The sequence below is a fragment of the Monodelphis domestica genome, chromosome 1 (assembly GCF_027887165.1).
Source record: "Monodelphis domestica isolate mMonDom1 chromosome 1, mMonDom1.pri, whole genome shotgun sequence".
NCBI classification, from domain to species: Eukaryota; Metazoa; Chordata; class Mammalia; order Didelphimorphia; family Didelphidae; genus Monodelphis; species Monodelphis domestica.
In genome coordinates this window covers 522355618-522374697 of record NC_077227.1, presented here as the reverse complement: position 1 = coordinate 522374697, position 19080 = coordinate 522355618, and the positions used below count along the sequence as shown (strand labels likewise).

Below are 19080 nucleotides of genomic sequence, written 5' to 3'. Positions count from 1 at the left end.
TACTACAACTTGTTCAGTCATTCCCCAATTGAGGAGCATTCCCTTAATTTCCAATTCTTTGATCCCCCCAAAATTACTATAAGTCTTTTTGTATATATAGATTCTTTTTCTTTTTTTCTTTGAACTCTTTGGGGTACAGACCTAGTAGTGATATTTCTGGGTCATAGAGAATGTACAGTTTTTAGCTCTTTGGGCCCACTTCCAAACTATTCTCCAGAATGGTTGGATCAGTTCACTACTCCACCAACAGCTCATATGCTTACTAACTGCATATTTCTCTGCATCTCATTTTCTTCTGTTTCTTCTCTCTTTTTATCTTGTCTCTCTTCAAAAGTCCATTTTGCATTTGACTACTGTCCCTTTTAATCTGTCTTCCCTTTTATCATCACCCCCTTTTTATCTCCTTTTCTTCCTATTTCACTACTGAGTAAGTTATATATCTACATACAAATAAGTGTGTGTGTATGTGTGTATGTGTGTTTATCTTCCCTCTTTGAACCAATTCTTGTGAAAGTGAGGCACAAGAATTACCTGCCACCATCCATTCCCCACTCCACTCTAAAAACTCTCCCTTGTGCTCCTCTTTTCTGTGAGAAAAATTTCCCCATTTTACCTCTCCCTTCCCCTTTCCTCTAGTGTATCTTTTTTTCTCACCCTTTCAATTTTGGGGGGGGGAGGAGTCATTCCAACATAATTACCTTATATTCATGTCCTCTGTCTATGTAAACTCCTTTTAACTACCCCAATAATAATAAAGTTCTTAGGAGCTACATGTATCACCTTCCCACATAGAAATGCAAACAGTTTAATTTTATTGAGACCCTCATGATTATTTTTTAATGTTGACTTTTTAATGCTTCTCTTGAGCCTTTTGAATGAATGTCAAAATTCCTTTACAGCTCTGATCTTTTCATGAGAAAAGTATAAAAAGCCCTCTATTTCATTAAATATCCATTTCCCCCCAAAAGAATTATATGCAGTTCCATTATATAGGTGATTCTTGCTTGTAATCCTAGTTCTTTTGCCTTCCAGAATACCACAATCCAAGTCCTCTGATCCTTTAATGTAGAAACTGTTAAATGTTGTGTGATACTGATTGTGGCTCCACAATATTTGATTTTTTTTTCTGACTGCTTGAATTTCTCTTTGACATAGGAGCACTGGAATCTGGTTACACTGTTACTGGAAGTTTTCATTTTGGGATCTCTTTTAGGAGGTGATCAGTAGATTTTTAAAATTTCCATTTTGCCCTGTAGATCTAAGATATTAGGGCAGGTTTCTTTAATAATTTCTTTAAATGTTATGTTTAGGCTCTTTTGTTGATCATGGATTTCAGGGAGTTCAATAATTCTTAAATCATTTCTCCTTTATCTATTTTCATGTCAGTTGCTTTTCTGATGAGATATTTCACATTTTCTTTTATTTTCACTATTTGCTTGTGCTTTATTATTTCTTGGTATCTCATGAAATCATTAGCTTCCAGATGCCCGACTCTAATTTTCAAGAAATTATTTTCTTCAGTAGATTTTGTTCCCCCTTTTCCATTTGGCCTATTCTGCTTTTTAAGGATATTTTTCTTCAGTGGATTTCCATGTCTCATCTACAAAGCTGTTAATTTTCTTTTCATAATTTTCTTATATTACTTTTGTTTCTTTACCCATTTTTTCCTCTATTACTATTATCTTTTTCTTTCACTCTTCTGGGAATTCATATTGGAATCAAGTCCAATCAGCATTCTTCTTTGATGTTTTGTTTGTATCTATTTTCACATTGTTGTCTTCTGAGTTTATATCTTACTCTTCCCTGCCACCAATAGTAGCTATTTTTATTCAAAATATTTTTTGTTGTTCTTGTTTGCTCATTTTCCTAGCCTATTTCTTGACTTTGGGATTTATTTTAAAACTGAGTTCTGTTCCTTTTCATGCTTCTGTTTTCAGAATTAGTTCTGGAGAGTTTATAGGGCTTTGGAACTTCCAGAGTGGTGTATTTGGAGGAGAGGTGTGTTCATTGCTCTCCTCATCTGTGCTCTAATATGTATTGGAAGGGCCTTTGATTCCTTGCAGTCACAAGCACTGGCACCCTTTTTGCTTTGGAACTGTAACCAGGACTCATGATACCTGATTACTGACCCCTAGAGCTCCTCAATGCCCTATAACTATGTTACAGAATTGCAAATGGGCAATAGAGTTGCCAATCAGCATCTGTACCCACTGCCACAAGGAATCCCCTGCAATGTTTTTCTGACTAGTTTTTTACTTTTTTACCTTCTTTGAACTGATAGCTCTTGAAGCTGCTTCTGCTATTGTAGCTGTTGTCGCTACTGTCTCATATATAGTCTCCAGATAGACTTCCACCCCAGTGTCACAAACGTATTCTTCCAACCTCTTAAATTGTCTTATGCTGGACAAGTATCTCACCCTGACCATTTTGGGCTCTGTTATTCCAAAATTTGATTTGAATTGTTATTTAAAGGCTTTTGGAGGGGGGTGCTGAGAAAGTAGTGTTGGATTGCCCCTAATCTGCAATTTTCAGTCCCAATTATTCCTAACAAATGACCTATCAGCACCTGCTCATACCCCTGAGGAGGGCACTATCCCCTTTCCTACACTGAGGGTGCCTATAAGCAGCAAATGAAAATAAAGAGAAGCTTGACCTTAGGACTGATTTTAGGATTGTACTCATTGTGCTGAGGTGGATGTATTATTATCTTAGAAGGAGGAAGAATAAAGGCAGATGAAATTTTTCAATGGAAGAACAATGAAGCTCTGGGGAGTCTAGTTATCTGGGTTATTCTCCCCATGTGTCTATGTCAGTGTTCTCTTCAGCCATGTTCATTCCTGAGGAACATCTAGAATGCATTGAATTATACTATAAACTGCTTACTATCTTCTACTTACTAGACTATAACTCCAGACTACAACAAAAGTTAAGTAGCAATGACTCAGTGTTATAAGATTAGAGGTCAGAGCATTCTGGAAGCCAAGGGATCCTAGGACTATGATCTCAGTGAGGAACTTTCCTCCCCAAAATCCTTTTAACTACTCAAAGTGAAATCTGAGCCCAACTTAAGTCAGAGCCAGTAGCTACAAGACCCATTTTAGAATTTATTGAACACTTAGATGAATACCAAGATATAGTACTGAAGACTGTCACAACACAGGGAGAAAGATAAATCACAGTATTGACTGCATTATAAAAAACCATAAAACCTGAGTATGTGATATATGGGGCATATCAAGAAGCCACAAAGCATACCTCCTTAAGGGAGAGATGGATTGTGGATTGGGGTGTGAACAGGTAGAGGGGAGAGAGGAGGGAGGGAGGGAGGGAGAGAGAGAGAGGGGGGGGGGGAGAGGGAGAGAGAGAGAGAGAGGGGGGGGAGAGGGAAGAAGGGAGGAAGAGGGAGAAAAAAGTAATTTTATACTTCAGCTATAATAGTAAATTAGAAAGAATAAATTAAGAAGGTATTTGGTCTCTCAAATAAAGAGTGCCAGGATTCACCCTTTAGAGATATTTACAAATAAAGCACAAACCATGACAGAGTACTACTACATATATGTACATATAGACATGTATAGACGTGTATTATATATAACACAAATTATATAAACATATATATTATGAATTATATATAAATTTAAGATATGTGTATAATTTAAATTTAAAGTTGGTAGTTCACTTTCCTCATGATAATTTATGAGATAGGTAAAGAAAGTATCATATCTCCATATTTATAAATGCAAAAACCCAAACTGAGAAAGATGAAGTAATTTGCACAGAATCACATACCTAGTGATTTAGGGATCTAAGATATAACACCAGGTCCAGTGCTTGCTTTTTCTACTATACCATTCTCTCTACTATAGCTTGGACTTCTTTAGATTGAACTGAATTAGGATGAAGTGCTTGAGTGATAGAACTATTTTGCATCCATTTTTAGAGGTTTTCAGAATCATCTTTTTGCAGAAGGACAAATTATACTTCAAAGATCTTACATTGGCTATCTTTTTAAAAAAAATCCTACCATTTTATAGAGTATCAACTTAGGGAAATAAGTTACTGAGATAAAATCACAGCAAAATGCTGGAAAAATGAAATTCCAACCCAATTCTCCTGTTTCAATCAGTCTTTCTATTTATCAATAGAGTATTTGAAGTATCAGGCTTGTTGCACATGACCAATCATTCTTAAAACATACCAAGGCACTCATGTCCTATTCCATATTTCAGATATTCTAGATTCCTATTCTTTATTACATCTTCCTTACCAGAACTTCTTTACCAACTTTTATATCCCCTTTAGCTTGCACCAACCCTGGAATAACTTGCCTTTTTTCTGTTTTCTTGAGATATGTATTCTGAAAACCTAGCAGCATTTGGGAGAAAGCAGAACAACAATCCACTTCTACTTGCCAGAATTCTCTCTGTCTCTGTCTCTGTCTCTGTCTCTGTCTCTGTCTCTGTCTCTGTCTCTGTCTCTGTCTCTGTCTCTGTCTCTGTCTCTGTCTCTGTCTCTGTCTGTCTGTCTCTCTGTCTCTCTGTCTCTCCCCATCCCCCTCCCCCTATCTCTCCCCCTCTCTCTGTCCCTTTTTGGAATCTTAGCACCTAGAAAGAAATATCTTGCAAAAAAGGGTTTTCATGGCTTTTTCAAGCCCTTTTGACTCTCTGCTCCTTGTGTCAGGCTTAATGACACTGAGAATTCAAATCCACATCGAGCATCCAAAGAATTGAAAATATCTACTTCCATTAATCTTTCTCTTCCCTTAACCTTGAAAAAAAGATTATCCAAGCATTGCAACTATACAACTGCCTTAATCTGAGATACTGATCACAGTATGTATATGTTGTAATGCATTTTTAAAATTAAACTAGACTATTAGTTTCATAAGTATAGGGAACCCTTATTGAAGAACTCCCTCTATAAATGCAGAATGGCAACTTTTTATAATTTATAGCCTTTGAAAGTTGCCTGGCAGCACTGAAAGAGCCTCTGGATAAAATGACTTTCCCAGCACCACCTAGCTAGCATTTGTCAGAGGCAAGACTTGAATTCAGGTCTTTCTGCCTCTAAAATCAGAAGTTACTAATCTCTGTACTCAGAGGGAAATTTCTATACTGATGAAATTGCAGTTTAGAAACCATAGCCTCAAAATGGGTTGGGTAATAATGATAGTAATAGTAGTATTATATAGTGCTGTAAGGTTTACAAAGTACTTTTACATGTCATCTCATTTGATCCTTAAAATATGCTATTATTATTCCCATTTTGCAGATGAGGAAAATGAAACAGGAGAAACCAAATAACTAATCCAGAATCCCATAGTTAGTAAATGTCTGAGAAAGGATTCAAGCTCAGATATTCCATATCTTGATAAGGTCAACTTTTTAGGCACTGTAGGATCTAACTCCATCCAATTTCTGATATGTAGTTGTATATGGTAATATAACCTATTCTTTAAAAATCACATTGATGTTACAGAAGAGGGCCAAGCCTTGTGTTTAGAGACCATATCCTAATTTTCTATATATGATCATTTCAGTGGGGGGGTGGGGGAGGAGTGGAGCATAACTTGCATCATGTCCAATCTAGTGATAATGAATAATTTTTCTGCTCTTCATCCTTCTCCTCTTCCCCCTCATCAATCATTATCTTACATTTATAGATCAAGGCAAAACTTACAAAGTCTCTTCATTTACTTTATCTTATTTGGTCCTCAGAATGAGCTCTCAGTGAACTAGTGAAGGTGGGTATATTTGCCAAGGTCACACTCAGGTCTTCTGATGTTAATTCTAGAGTTGTATCCATTGCACTGACTGGCTTTCTGAAGAGTTTGAGCTAGGTGACTTCTGGGGTTCTCTCTGGTTCTAAGCCTATGATCTTGTTTTTAGATGGGCTCTAGGCTTGCTTCTACCCCCAGTGACACGATCGTCTACTGCTCTGGTCTTTTGTTTGGCCACAGCCATGGTGGGGAAAGGGATTCTGTAATAACTTATCCTGGATTATTCCTCTTTCATTCATCAGCTTTGGGAGAGCAAGCAGAAGCTACCTCAGGAGTTCTTCGAGAGAACCACCCCATTATTTGACCCCAAAGACTTTCAGACAGAGAGAGAAGTGAGCCAGGAGTTTTTCCTGGAACCAGGCACTTACCTCATTGTTCCTTGTACCTCTGAGCCCTGGCAGGAATCTGAATTCATCTTAAGAGTCTTCTCCAGGGGACATGCTTTATAGTAAGAAGCCAGTTGGCTGCTGTGTGTGTGTGTGTGTGTGCGCGCGCGTGCGCGCGATAGAGAGAGAGAGAGAGAGAGAGAAAGAGAGAGAGAGAGAGAGAGAAGAAATTGGAAGAGGGAGATGGTGAATCAAAATGTTCTCTGTAATTTTCATTTTCCCACGGTGACCTTGAATGCATCTCTTTTTCTATTTTCAGTGAAATGGGCAACAATTTCAGCTTTGTCTTCCCTAGGGTGAGTTGATATGAGAAAAATTGACCAACTTTGAGGTTCCTTTACTGTTTTTAGTTTTGGATGGGAGTTTCCTCACTTTGGTGAAGGGAGTTCACAAGCGACAGTACACGGTAAGATGCCCCATTGACTAATCATTCTATGATCAGATTGACAGAGAAGGAGAGTGGTTAGGTGATATACTTCAAAAGAGGTACATCTGGTTTCAGTACTTTTTCAAACCAGCTCAGTATCCCTTATCCAGATAGAGAGGAACTAACAGTCTCATTGTTTCTCTTGGTCCACTTTAACTTTTTCACTTATTGATAGGGTCTTATGGAAAGGGAGGACACAAATTTGTGTGCTTGTTGGTACCCACTGAGGAAGGGGGAAGGTGGCATTTTTTAAATGTTTACTATGTGCCAGGCACTGTGCTAAGTGCTTTATAAATGACATCTCATTTCTACCAAGGTAGAAAGATTATTGAAAGAAATGCTTGGAAGTCACATATTAACTGAAATCTTTATCTTATATTGAATTTAAGATTATAGAAAGTTAAAGCTACAAGGCACCTTAGGGATTATAGATCTAGAAACAGAAAGGGCTTTAATGGTCATATAAGACTACTCATTCATTTTACAGTTGAGGAAACTGAGGTCCAGGGTGGCTAAGTGATTAGCCCACTCACACAAGCAGCTAGTGGCAAAGTCTAGAACATTTAGTCCAAACTATCCATTTTATAAATGAAGAGATTGAGACCCAGAGATGTGAAATAACTATCCCAAAATCACATAGTAAATTATTGGCAAAGCTAGGACAAGGACCATATCTCTTGACTTCTGGTCTAATGTATTTCATTTATTAATCTGGTTCACTGTTGTTCTTTTATCATGTATAATAAAAAAGGATGCTTATATATCCCACCCCCCTAAAAAAATCAAGATGTTTTTCAAGCTTTATAGATATTTTCCTCACAATTCCCCTTTAGGAAACATTAGCCTCCTCTATACATATGGAAAAACTGAGGACCAAAAAGTGAACAGCCTAGATGAGTCTATGTTAGCTGGTCCTCAGGTTTTTAGGCTATAAATCAAATTCCATTAGCCTATGGTTTATGTGCCATCGTGAATAAACATGCTGCCTCTCTGTATACTTAAAGAAATTGGGATTTAGAGCAAGAGAATCTGGGTTCAAATTCTTGGTCATTTCTTAGCTGAATAAAATTGGATAAGTCACTCAAATTCTTGGAATTTCTATTTCCCCTTACTTAAATCTCTCTCTCACTCTCTCTGCATATGTAAATACATATACATCATATAGATATAAATTATAAACATATATATATTATATAATATTATGTAAATATATATTTGCCAGTCCCCCTTCTCTCTTATGGGTGAAGGTTGGCAGGTCTAAGGAAAAATCAAAGCTTCTGCCTCTCAGGACTTATTCTCCCCTCCCCCATAAAAAAGAATTAAATGATGGCAAAAAATGAGGAGCATCCTGGAATAGGTGAAGTCTATACATTGTAAATGAATGAGCTCTTCTTTGCATTTCTTCCTTTAGGAGATAATTGACAAATATGAAGGAGAAGAGGAATTCTTCACTAAAATCTTTGAAAAAGTAAGTGGATCACTTGTGGGAGGGCAGAGGGAACAGGGCAGAGGCAAGAAAGGAAAGGCTGTTCTTGTTAAACTATATGCTGACCCTCAGGTATAAGCTGGATTCACCTCCCCTCTCCCAGTATTTAACACCACCAGGAAAGATTTCTTGCTATAATAGAAATTCTTAACTTGGGTTACATGGACTTTAAAAATGTTTTGATAACTATGTTTCAATATAATTGGTTTCCTTTGTAATCTTATATATTTCTTATGCATTTAAAATATAATTCTGGGAAGGGATCCAGAGGCTTCACCCTTCAATAATAGCCCTCTGTCTATTTATCAGATAAGATAATTAAGATTTTAGCCCCTGAAGGGATGAACCATGATATGGCATTCTCCATGGAAAGGAAAATGGATCAATCTGTCAATAGGAATTTATTTACCTTCTACTAGGTGCCAGGCACTTGGGGCATGAGCTAAGCACTGGGCATATAAATACAGAAGTCAGACCCCTATTGGAACTTATATACAATCACTGAACATCCAATAAGTTTATACTCTTCTTTGATGGGATTATAGCAATGATGAACCCTGGAGGATCATGGGTACACAGGATGAGAGTGTCAGTTGAGGTACACAAAATACAATTTTTGTTCACTTGGTCATTTGCAGAGAATTTCCCAGTCCCAAGAACCCGACGCTATGTGACCCATATGAAGAAATAGTAGTGAAAAGTCCAATAGATAATGACTACAGAGAAGCTAAATTTGATTAGAAGGATGGCTAAGAATTCTGCAAAATTGTGACCTGATATTTAAGGGTTGTCATCCTGACTGAAAGGTTCATGAATCTCTTCTTTATATTATTAACACAATAAGTCCCTTTTAACCATAGGGTCTTAGATTTAAATGTACAATTTATTCATCTCCTATTTAGATATTGATTTGCCTTTGGCATTTCACTAAATTAATCCAGAACTAGACCTGAAGCTTCACCTTTTATTTACAGAGAATTTTCTCTGTCTCCCCTTCAGCATTCCTGCTCTAGGCAAACTGTCTAGGTTTGATTTACAATATGACCTCTTTGGTTTTTTTGTGTGATTTTAGTTTTTTTCAATTAAAAAATCTATTTTCTCTCTCATAAACTCTTCCTCCTCTCCACTTTTTGTAAAGAAAGAGGAAAAAGAAAAAAGGAAAACAAAACACTTGTAACAAATAAGCATAGTCAAGCAAAACAAATTACTACACTGGTTATGTCCAAAATAATTATGTCTCATTTTGCACTCTAAATCAATCAGCTCTCTCTGAAGAGGTAGGCAGTATGCTCCATCATTGGTAGCGGAACTGCTTTGAAAAAGGCCTAACTCCAGATTTCCTCATCAGTCAAATCGTATGTGCTACTTCTCTCATATAACAAGAAATCCTGACTAAACAGGTGGTGTTCTTGTCCAACTGCTTGATCTAGAGCACCAAAGAGCTCCTATGCAGAAAAAAGTATAGAAACTATAGAGACTGGAGGAAAAAATTCCATTGGTCAAGAGTTTGTGTTGACACTCAATGAGCTCCTATTAGTCAAATCTGATTCAACTAACTGTATCTATAAAGAACATTCAAGGCACTGGACTAGGTGCTAAGAACACACACACACACACACACACACACACAAAGGTAAACAATCTTTGCCCTCTGGGAGCTTACATTCTAGTGAGGGGAATAACATTTGCAAAGATTGAGTATATATGTGTGTTAATTTTCTTTTCTTTTTTTTTTTTTAAACCCTTACCTTCCGTCTTGGAGTCAATACTGTGTATTGGCTCCAAGGCAGAAGAGTGGTAAGGGCTAGGCAATGGGGGTCAAGTGACTTGCCCAGGGTCACACAGCTGGGAAGTGGCTGAGGCCAGATTTGAACCTAGGACCTCCAGTCTCTAGGACTGGCTCTTAATCCACTGAGCTACCCAGCTGCCCCCTTGTGTGTTAATTTTCAAAGGAAATGAATACAACCAACTAAAGGGATCAATCAAGAAACACTTCTCTTTTTAGACAACACAAAAACCGAGTCTTAAAGGAAACTAGGAATTTTAAGAGGTTCTGAGATGGAGAGCCATATTTAGGATAGTATATCTGAAATATAGAGTTCATAACAAAGAATGTGATGTCAGGAAAGGTAGGCTAGAGTTGCTTAGTTTCTTATTGCTTTATGTTATATCTTTTCTAATGATAGATAACTCATCCTCTTAACTTCTGTTCCTCCTTTCAGTACCCAGAAATAAATGCGACCCAGTTGCAGAAGATTTTAAATAACATGACCTGGACAAGTAAGCATTCCAAACGTTCTGTGGGAAGATAGAGGAATTAGAAATTTCATGAATTTCTAATTTGAAATTTCCTCTCTATGGTGAAATATCATCCTCTGACCTTACTACATTGACTTGAGCCACACACCAGTCCCACACCCTCACAATAATGCAGGCTTTTTTAGAATCATAGAAGCTCCAAGTCAAAAATGAGCACAAAGCACATCCATTTTAACTCACACCCAAATTGACATCTCCTCTATCACATACATGGCATACAAACATCTTAGTGCAATTTCCTGCTATTAAAGGTTTAAAACTGCATTGAGTCTTTTGGAACACCTTATATACTCCCCCTAAAAGAAGTGAATCCTCATGACCCATATAGACAGCTCATTCTATTTTTAGACAGCTCTAATTATTAGAAAATTTTTCCTCATGTCAAGCTGAAATCTACCTTTCTGTAATTCTTGTTCTTTGGTCAATATAATTCCCATGTTTTTTGGGACTGAGCAAAGCAATTTTAATCCCTTTTACAGATCACTGACAATCTGAAGACAATTATCATGACTCTCTTAAGTCTTATCTTCTGTAGGCTAGATGATATAGAGATAGATAAATAGATATAGATGGAAATGAATACGAATATAGTTAAATACACATATATTCCCATATGCATATTATCTATGAATATGTAGATATATATATATGTGTGTGTGTGTGTGTGTGTGTGTGTGTGTGTGTGTGCGTGTGTATCTATATATACCTAGTTTCTTCAATCAAATTTTATACCACCAATTCATTATGGTGTGAAAGGTAGCCCTGTGTTCTTGAAAATCCCTGTGTCCAGATGAAGGTGACCAGAGTAATAAGAGAACTAGAAACCAGGTCCTCCTTGCCTTTTCTCCAGGATCAGTTCAGGGTCCATGGTGCGTCGTCAATCAATATTTATTAAGTGCCTCCTACGTACCAGGCAACATGTACAACTGTTTTGCACTTCCAGTCACCTCATCATAATAACTTTAATTTCTAGAGAGTTTTAAAGTTTGTAGACTATTCTGTATGCATTATATCATTTCACACTCACAACCTTGCAAAATTAGTCATACAAGAATTATCTAATTCAATCCAAAAAGTACAATTTAAAAAGGAGGAAATGAAATCTCATAATGGTAGAGTGACTTGATCATGGTCACACAGTTACTTTGTACCAGAGGTGACATTTGAACCTTCGTTTTCCTGACTCTAAGGCCAGTATTTTCCCAAAATATTATCTCAATGAAATACTATTCAATCTGTAAAACCATCTCTCTTTCTTCTCTTCTTACATAGTTATGAAGTTGCTGGTAATTTATCTGGGTTGTTTTGACATCCACTGATATTATCACACAGGAGGAGACAAGCATTGCTGGATGTTGCTTTTTCTCTTTCCTATTGGAGCTAATCCCTCTCATTGTAATTTTCTTTTTTTATACTCCCATTTAATTTACCAGGACATAATTCCCTTCCTAGAGAACTAAAGGGAGTGACCTCTTTTTTAAAAGGGCTGGCACTACAGAAACTAGAGCAGGGAAGATTCTTATGCAAATTCTCCCCATCTCTTTGCAGACCTTACCAGCCTGCAGCCCACCTTCAGTATGGATGCTTGCCTGGGGATTCTGGCATTACTTGATGTATCTTTTCCAGGAAAAAAAGAGAATGCTGCTCTCATCTTTCTGGGATTCTTCACATCTGTGAGACAGCCAGGAGGAGTGAGGCATAATAGCAATGACCTAGATTTCCATTTGTAGCATTTATGATTCCTCCCTTTTATAGATTAGGCGAAGAGAGCAAAATTACCTACCATGTATGAAGAGGGCTTGGAATCACAGGATCTGAGTTTGAATGAACCTTTGTTGTTCAGTCATTTAAGTTATGTCTGACTCTTCATGACACCATTTGGGGTTTTCTTGGCAAAGATACTGGTGTGGTTTGCCATTTCCAGCTCATTTTACAGATGGAGAAACTGAAACAAATAAAGTTAAGTAACTTGCACAAAGTCACACAGCTAGTAAGTGTCTGAGGCCAGATTTGAACTCGGGTTTTCCTGACTTTGAGTCCAGTTTTCTATCTATTGTGCCAACTAGCTTCCCTTAAAAGAACTTTAAAGATTACCTGATTCAACTTTTTCATTTTTCTTAGGGCACAACAAGCACACGGTTTCCTCATGATTGTTTATTTTTGGATAGAGGGAAAAGGTAGAGTCAGGAGACCTACATTAAAATTCTTGCCCCAGACACTAACAGTGTGATGTGATCAAGTCAATTAACTTCCCACTGTCTCATTTTCATCATCCATAAAATGGAAACAATAACTAATGAGCCTACCTTATAGAGTTGTTGTAAAATCAACTGTAATTACATATATAATGCACTTTGTAAAGTTCTTTGTGAATTCCAGCAGCGTAGGTGATAAGAGTACATATATGAAAGATGGAATGAATATGGAAGACCAAATCCTTTTTTTGGCACTTACTTTGTGGCACTAGGCAAGTCATTTAATTTTGCTGTATCTCAGTATCCTATTATATAAAATAGGAATATTCATACCTTTAATACCTACCAGAGAAGGCTATTTTGGGGATTTAATGAGATGATAGATGCTTTACAAATTTGAAAATGTCACCTATTATCTACTCTCTGTTGAAAGAAGTAGGTCACTTGAGGGAGGCCAGAGGAGAAACTGAAAATGTCTACAGATTAGCCCACTATTTACTACATAATCCCAAACATTTATTAGGTGCCTCCTTTAGTCAGATATCTGTTTCCTGGACACTGAGAATACAAAGGTAAAAAATGGAATAATCTCTGTCCTCAAGGAGCTTACATTCCATTGGAAGGAAACAACATGTATACATGTATACAAACATAAAGAAAGTATATATGGATATTAGATGTATCTATCTATCTATCTATCTATCTATCTATCTATCTATCTATCTATCTATCTATCTATCTATCTAATGTGTGTACAAGTACATATAAGAGATGCAGAAATTGATCTGAGCTGATTTGGGGGGAAGCATGAGCAACTAGAGAGATCAAGACAACTAGGTGGGGCATGAGCTGAACTTTGGAAGAAATCAGAGATTCTAATCCATAGAATGAATGGATGTTACAGGAATAGTTGAGTTGTTTACAATATTGTGTCTGGAAACTTCTATTGTTCTTCCTTACTTGTCCCTATTGACCTTGACTCTGACTTAAAAAAAAGCTTAATGCTACAGGCACTGTGAGCATTCAGGAATTCCGGTTTCTATGGAAGCGACTACTTATCTATCAGGTAAAAACAAGTCTTTAACAAACTGAATTTGTCTGAATTTGTTGTTACTATGGTTGAAATGACTTAGCGTTGATTGAGTCTCCCCAGTATATCTATTTCTGCCATATAAAAAGATGGCATTCATTCTTAGAGGTCATGTGTTTAGGACTAAAACTAGCATTGGATTACACATCCAGAGACCTGAGATCTCTCTAGCCCTGACTCTGCCATTACCTAGTTCTGTGGCCTGTAGTAAATCACATGGCTTCTCTGGGTTTTAGGTCCTTCATTTAGAAAAATAAAAGAAGGAATATGTCTAGATAGGGATATTTGTCTTAGACAAGACTTCAGGGGAAAAGAATATCTATCTTCAAATAAATGAAGGGTTATGTTGAAGTAACTTTGTTCAATAAGGCTCCAGAAGGACGAAATTAGACTAATAGAGGGAAAATGAGGAAGCAGATTTCTGGTTCACCTAAGAAAAAACTTTTTCATAATGAATACAATCCCAGAATGAATAGGCCATGTCATACTGTCATATACTTAGAATGGGAACAAAAACCTTTGAGATGATCAAATCTTATCCTCTCATTTTAAACATGAGGAAATGGAGGCACATAGTGCTGAAGAGATTTGACCAAAATCACATGGGTCATAAATGGCAGAGTTAGAATGCAAACCAAGTACTCTAGCTCCAAATTCAGCATTCTTTCCACTGAATCACACCAGTAAAGGTAGAAAGTCCCTCAGCATCCTTCTGTAGTTCTATGATTTTGTGTATGGGATGGGAAATTAGACTAGAGGACTTCCAAGGCCCCTTCCAACTCTCAAGTCTAATAATCTTATTTTGGTTTCTGTTCTTTATAGGAAGTTTTCCACAAACAAGACCATCAGAGGTCAGGGTTCCTGGAATCAGGTCAGCTTCAGGCAGCTGCTCAGGAAGCTGGTGAGTTCTAGTATGGTTGATTCCCCCTCCCTGCTCCCCCCACCCCCAATGCCATTGATTCCAGCAGCATTGAAGAAAGACCAGGAGGAACAGTTCATAGACTGGTAAATATGATGCTCTTATCTGTAAGTCTGTTCCACAAATCCAGAGGACTTTGGAAAGACAGAAACAGTCAGTCAGGAGAAATCCATGCTATCCAAATTCAGTGCACTATATGAGATTTTTTTTTTCCTATTGGCTCTGCTAAGCCTAGAACAATCAAATCATTGGGGGAAAGATTTAACTCAAGAAATATTTATTAACAACCTGCTAAGTATAAGGCATCCTATTGGGTTCCTGGCCCTCAATTAGTTTATATTCTGATAGAAGTGGGTTTATAATATACAAAGATAAATAATCAAATGGTCATTTGAGTACCCACAACTGGGAGGATCTGGACAGGTTTCATTAAGAAGTGGTACCTGACAATTCTCAAAGAAAACAAAGTATAAAAAGGGGTTAACTTATAAAGTTGTTACTATCAGTTGTTTCAATAGTGCTCAGTTCTTTGTGATCCCATTTGGGATTTTCTTGGAAGAGATACTGGAGGAGTTTGCCATTTCCTTCTCCAGCTCATTTTACAGATGAAAAAACTGAGGAAAGAGGATTAAATTACTTTCCCAGTGTTATGCAGCAATATCTCAGGCATAGGGGATAGCTTGTGTGAAGGCTTAGATATGAGGGACAGAATGCTTGGTTTTCAGAGAATTTGGCTAGAATGAAGTGTGTGAAGGGGAGCAGAGCTTGGATAAATATAGAAAGTCTGGTGGGAGTCAGATTTGGATGACTTTAAGAGCTTCTGTTTTCCTCTAGAGACCATAGTGAGCCCCTTATAATTTTTGAGTAGTGGGGTGATGTAGTTAGGAGTGTACTTTAGTAATAGTATTTTGGCAGCTATATGCAGGATGGATTAGAAAGAGGGAGAGACAGTAAGCAGGGAGGCCAATATAAAAGCTATTGTAATAGTTTCCCTGAGATATCACAAAGACACAATCTTGGCCTCTCCTCCTTCTTTGTCTTTCAGTGATCTTATCAATTCTTGTAGATTTAATTAGCATCTGAATGTAGATGCCTTGTAGATTTCTCTTTCTAGTACTAGTTTCTCTCTTGAGCTTCAGTCCTGAATTTCTAACTGGATGTCCCTTGAACAAACTTAGCATGTCCAAAGCATAACTCATCACTGACTCCTTATCCCTCTCCCCCAAAGCCACCCCTTCTTCCTAAAGTGCCCATTTCTAGTTAGTGTATCATTATATTTCTAGAATCTGGGCTCCAAATCTTGGAATCATCCTTGACTTCTCTTGCTAAATTTTGTTGATTCCACTCACACACCTCTCTTACATCTCATCCCTGTTTTCTATTCTTACTACAGCCCATCCTGGTTCAGTACCCTATCACTACTCAATGGGAATATTCATTGTTTCTCTCTCTCCCTCTCTCTCTCTCTCTCTCTCTCTCTCTCTCTCTCTCTCTCTCTCTCTCTCTCTCTCTCTCTTAATTTTTGTCTTAAAGTTGATACTAATTATTAGTTCCAAGGCAAAAGAACTGGCTCTCCTTCTATCCATTGTGTCACCTAGCTGTTTCAGGTATATTATTTCTATATTTTCCTGATTGGTCTTCCTGTCTCAAATTCCTTGCCTTTCAATCCTCCACACAGTTCCCTATTATCTCTAGAATAAAAAATAGCTAATGATAATAACAGCTAACATTTATATAACTTACTAGGTGGTTATATGAATTTCTCTGGTTTTTCAAGTCCTCCAGTTTCAGATTCTCCCTCGCTCATTCTGTGTTTTAACTACATTTACCTAATTGCTGTTCTACTTGCTAGGTAGAAAAATATGAGTTCATATCCAGTCTCAGATATTTACTAGTTGTGTGACCTTGGTTTACCTCAGTTTCCTTAACTATAAGAATAGGGATAATAATAATACCTACCTCCTGGGATTATTGTGAGAATAAAATGAGCATAGTACCTGGCACATAATAGATGCTTAAGATACATGTTCCTACTCTTTGCATATGTACTCCTATCTTCTGTCTCCATGTATGGATTGCTTTCCTTTTCTCACCTGAACATCTTAGAATTCCCGCTTTCCTTCAATACTGATCTTAAGCACCATCTTCAACATGAGATCTTTCCTTGTCCCAATAGCAACTGATGGCTTCTCCCCTGAATTAAACTCCTTGAATTTACTTTGTGTGTATTTTGCATTTTTCAGTGCATTTATTAGGGTATCCCAAAGGAATGTAAATTCCTCAAGATCAGGGACAGGTCTTGGGAGAGCTATGTAAAAGAAAATAATATGAAACAAGCCTGGAAAAGTAAAGTATTGTCCTTGAAGTTATAGGTCCTAAGTTCAAATTCTGGCTCTGGTACTAATTACTTATGTGACCATGAGTGAGTCACTTAATCTCTCTGGGCCTCAGTTTACTGAGCTATAAAATGAAAAAGTTGAAATAAATCACCTTAAAGATCCCTTCCTGTTCAAGATCTCAAAAATGAGATTTTCATATTTTGGACTTATATTTCCAGTATCCTTTTCAAAAGCCCAGGGTCAGACTCAGATTGCTATCTTAATTATTTATTGATAATTAATGGATGGAGATGAGAGAAAATATAGGGATAAACTCAAGGTTCTCAACACCTGAAACAACTACCTAAGTGGTAGTAGGGGATAGGATGTAGGGCCTGGAATCAGGATGTTTGACTCTGACCTCAGACACTTCCTAAGTGGATGACTGTAGGCTAAGCCACTTAACCTCTTTGTGACTTAGTTTCCTCATTTCTGAAGTGGGGATAACAATAGCATATACCTCACTAGGTGGTTGTGAAGACCAAAGGAATTAACATACTTAAGTGCTTTGTAAATCTTAATGTACTACATAATTGCTATCATATCACCATCCCCGGTGTGCTTATTAATATTTCCTTCCTAAAGGAATTTTACTCAGTGATAAAGTGTGCAACTTGATGGCTATTCGATATGGTAATTCCAACCGGATGATTGGCTTTGAGAATTTTGTATACTTCATGCTTCGAGTGGAGAACATGGAAGGTGAGGCACCAATGGGAGGGAAGGGAGGGGAACTTCATTCATGTCCTTCTGCTGCTAGTCACTTGTTCCTGCTCAAAGTGGAATGTTGTTTTAAGTGAAAAGTATAAGGCTCTAAGATATAATAGGGAGAATCTCTTTGAACAATGAGATTACTTACTTAGGGTATCCTAGCTTTGAGACTAGCAACTTATCCTTGAATGGTTGCATATATTTGAATATTGACATGGTCACTGTGGCAGGAACTGTGTATATCTTAGAGATAAAGTTGTTATTGTTATTATTCTGTTATTTTGAATTTTGTCTGACTCTTGTGACCCCATTTAGTTTTCCTTGGCAAAGATATGAGTGGCTTGCATTTCCTTCTCCAACTCATTTTACAGATGAGGAACTGAGACTAAAAAGGTTATGTGACTTGCCTAGGGCTAAAGAGCTAGTAAGTATCTGAAGCTGAATTAGAATTCAAGAAGATAAGTCTTCTTAATTCCAGGCCTGAATCTTTATCTACTATGCCACCTAGCTGCTCTGAGGAGTTCATAGGTTTCACTGGACTACCAAAGAAATCCATGATACACACAAAAATTAGGAACCCTTGAGAGGTTCAAAGAATACCATAAGAATAGCCAAACAAGCTTTCTCAGTTCCTGGAGTGAACCAAATAAATGAGCTCTGACATTTTAGATCCTCATGCACATTTATGCTTTGAGTAAAATATTTCATATTGCTCAAGAGGCACCTTGAGGGAAACTATGATTTTCTATGTCTATGGTGTATGAGGCATGTATGCCACTCAAACAAGACCATAATTGGATTTCTATTTGAAAACAAACTAAAATGGACTTTATTCCTTTAGCAGAAAAAAAGATGACTCTATAACAGAAGATATAGTATATATTCATTTGAAGTGTTGGAATGGGTGAATATGAACTTGTTAATTAAATCCTAGGATCTAAATTCTACTATAAGGGTGCTTTACAGCCAGGAGGGACCTCTGAGATGATCTAGTATGTAGAGAAAAGTATGAAGATGAAAAGAATTTCCCATGATAGTAAAGAGATATCTTGGGGGCGGGGGAAGGAAATACCATTTTCAGAGTAGTTGGTAAATATATTATAATAATTGGCATTATATAGCTCTTAACAATTTGCAGAAGCCCTCACATATAGTCTCATTTGTGCTCTGTGATAACACTGTGAAATAGCTGGATTATTATCCCTATTTTCTAAATAAAAAAGTCTTAAAGGTATTAAATGGCTTATCCTGGATCACACAGCTAGTATGATTTGGTCTTAGATTTTCCTGACCCCTTATCAAGTACTCTATTAACTACATCACACTGGTTTTATGGAGTTCCATATGAGTTCTATGAAAGACTTATAACTTCATCAAATAATGATGGGTT

At 37.1% G+C, this 19080-nt stretch overlaps 1 protein-coding gene across 1 annotated transcript in view; it reads left to right on the top strand.

Annotated features, from left to right (window-relative positions):
* Positions 1 to 19080, top strand: part of CAPN14 (calpain 14) — a 122153-nt gene that overhangs the window by 27320 nt on the left and 75753 nt on the right. Inside the window, exons 12-19 of the mRNA XM_056817402.1 lie at positions 6022 to 6227; positions 6425 to 6461; positions 8004 to 8060; positions 10301 to 10358; positions 11946 to 12010; positions 13590 to 13658; positions 14505 to 14583; positions 17565 to 17681. Coding sequence (XP_056673380.1) covers positions 6022 to 6227; positions 6425 to 6461; positions 8004 to 8060; positions 10301 to 10358; positions 11946 to 12010; positions 13590 to 13658; positions 14505 to 14583; positions 17565 to 17681 — 688 coding nt within the window. The remainder of the gene's footprint in view (positions 1 to 6021; positions 6228 to 6424; positions 6462 to 8003; positions 8061 to 10300; positions 10359 to 11945; positions 12011 to 13589; positions 13659 to 14504; positions 14584 to 17564; positions 17682 to 19080) is intronic.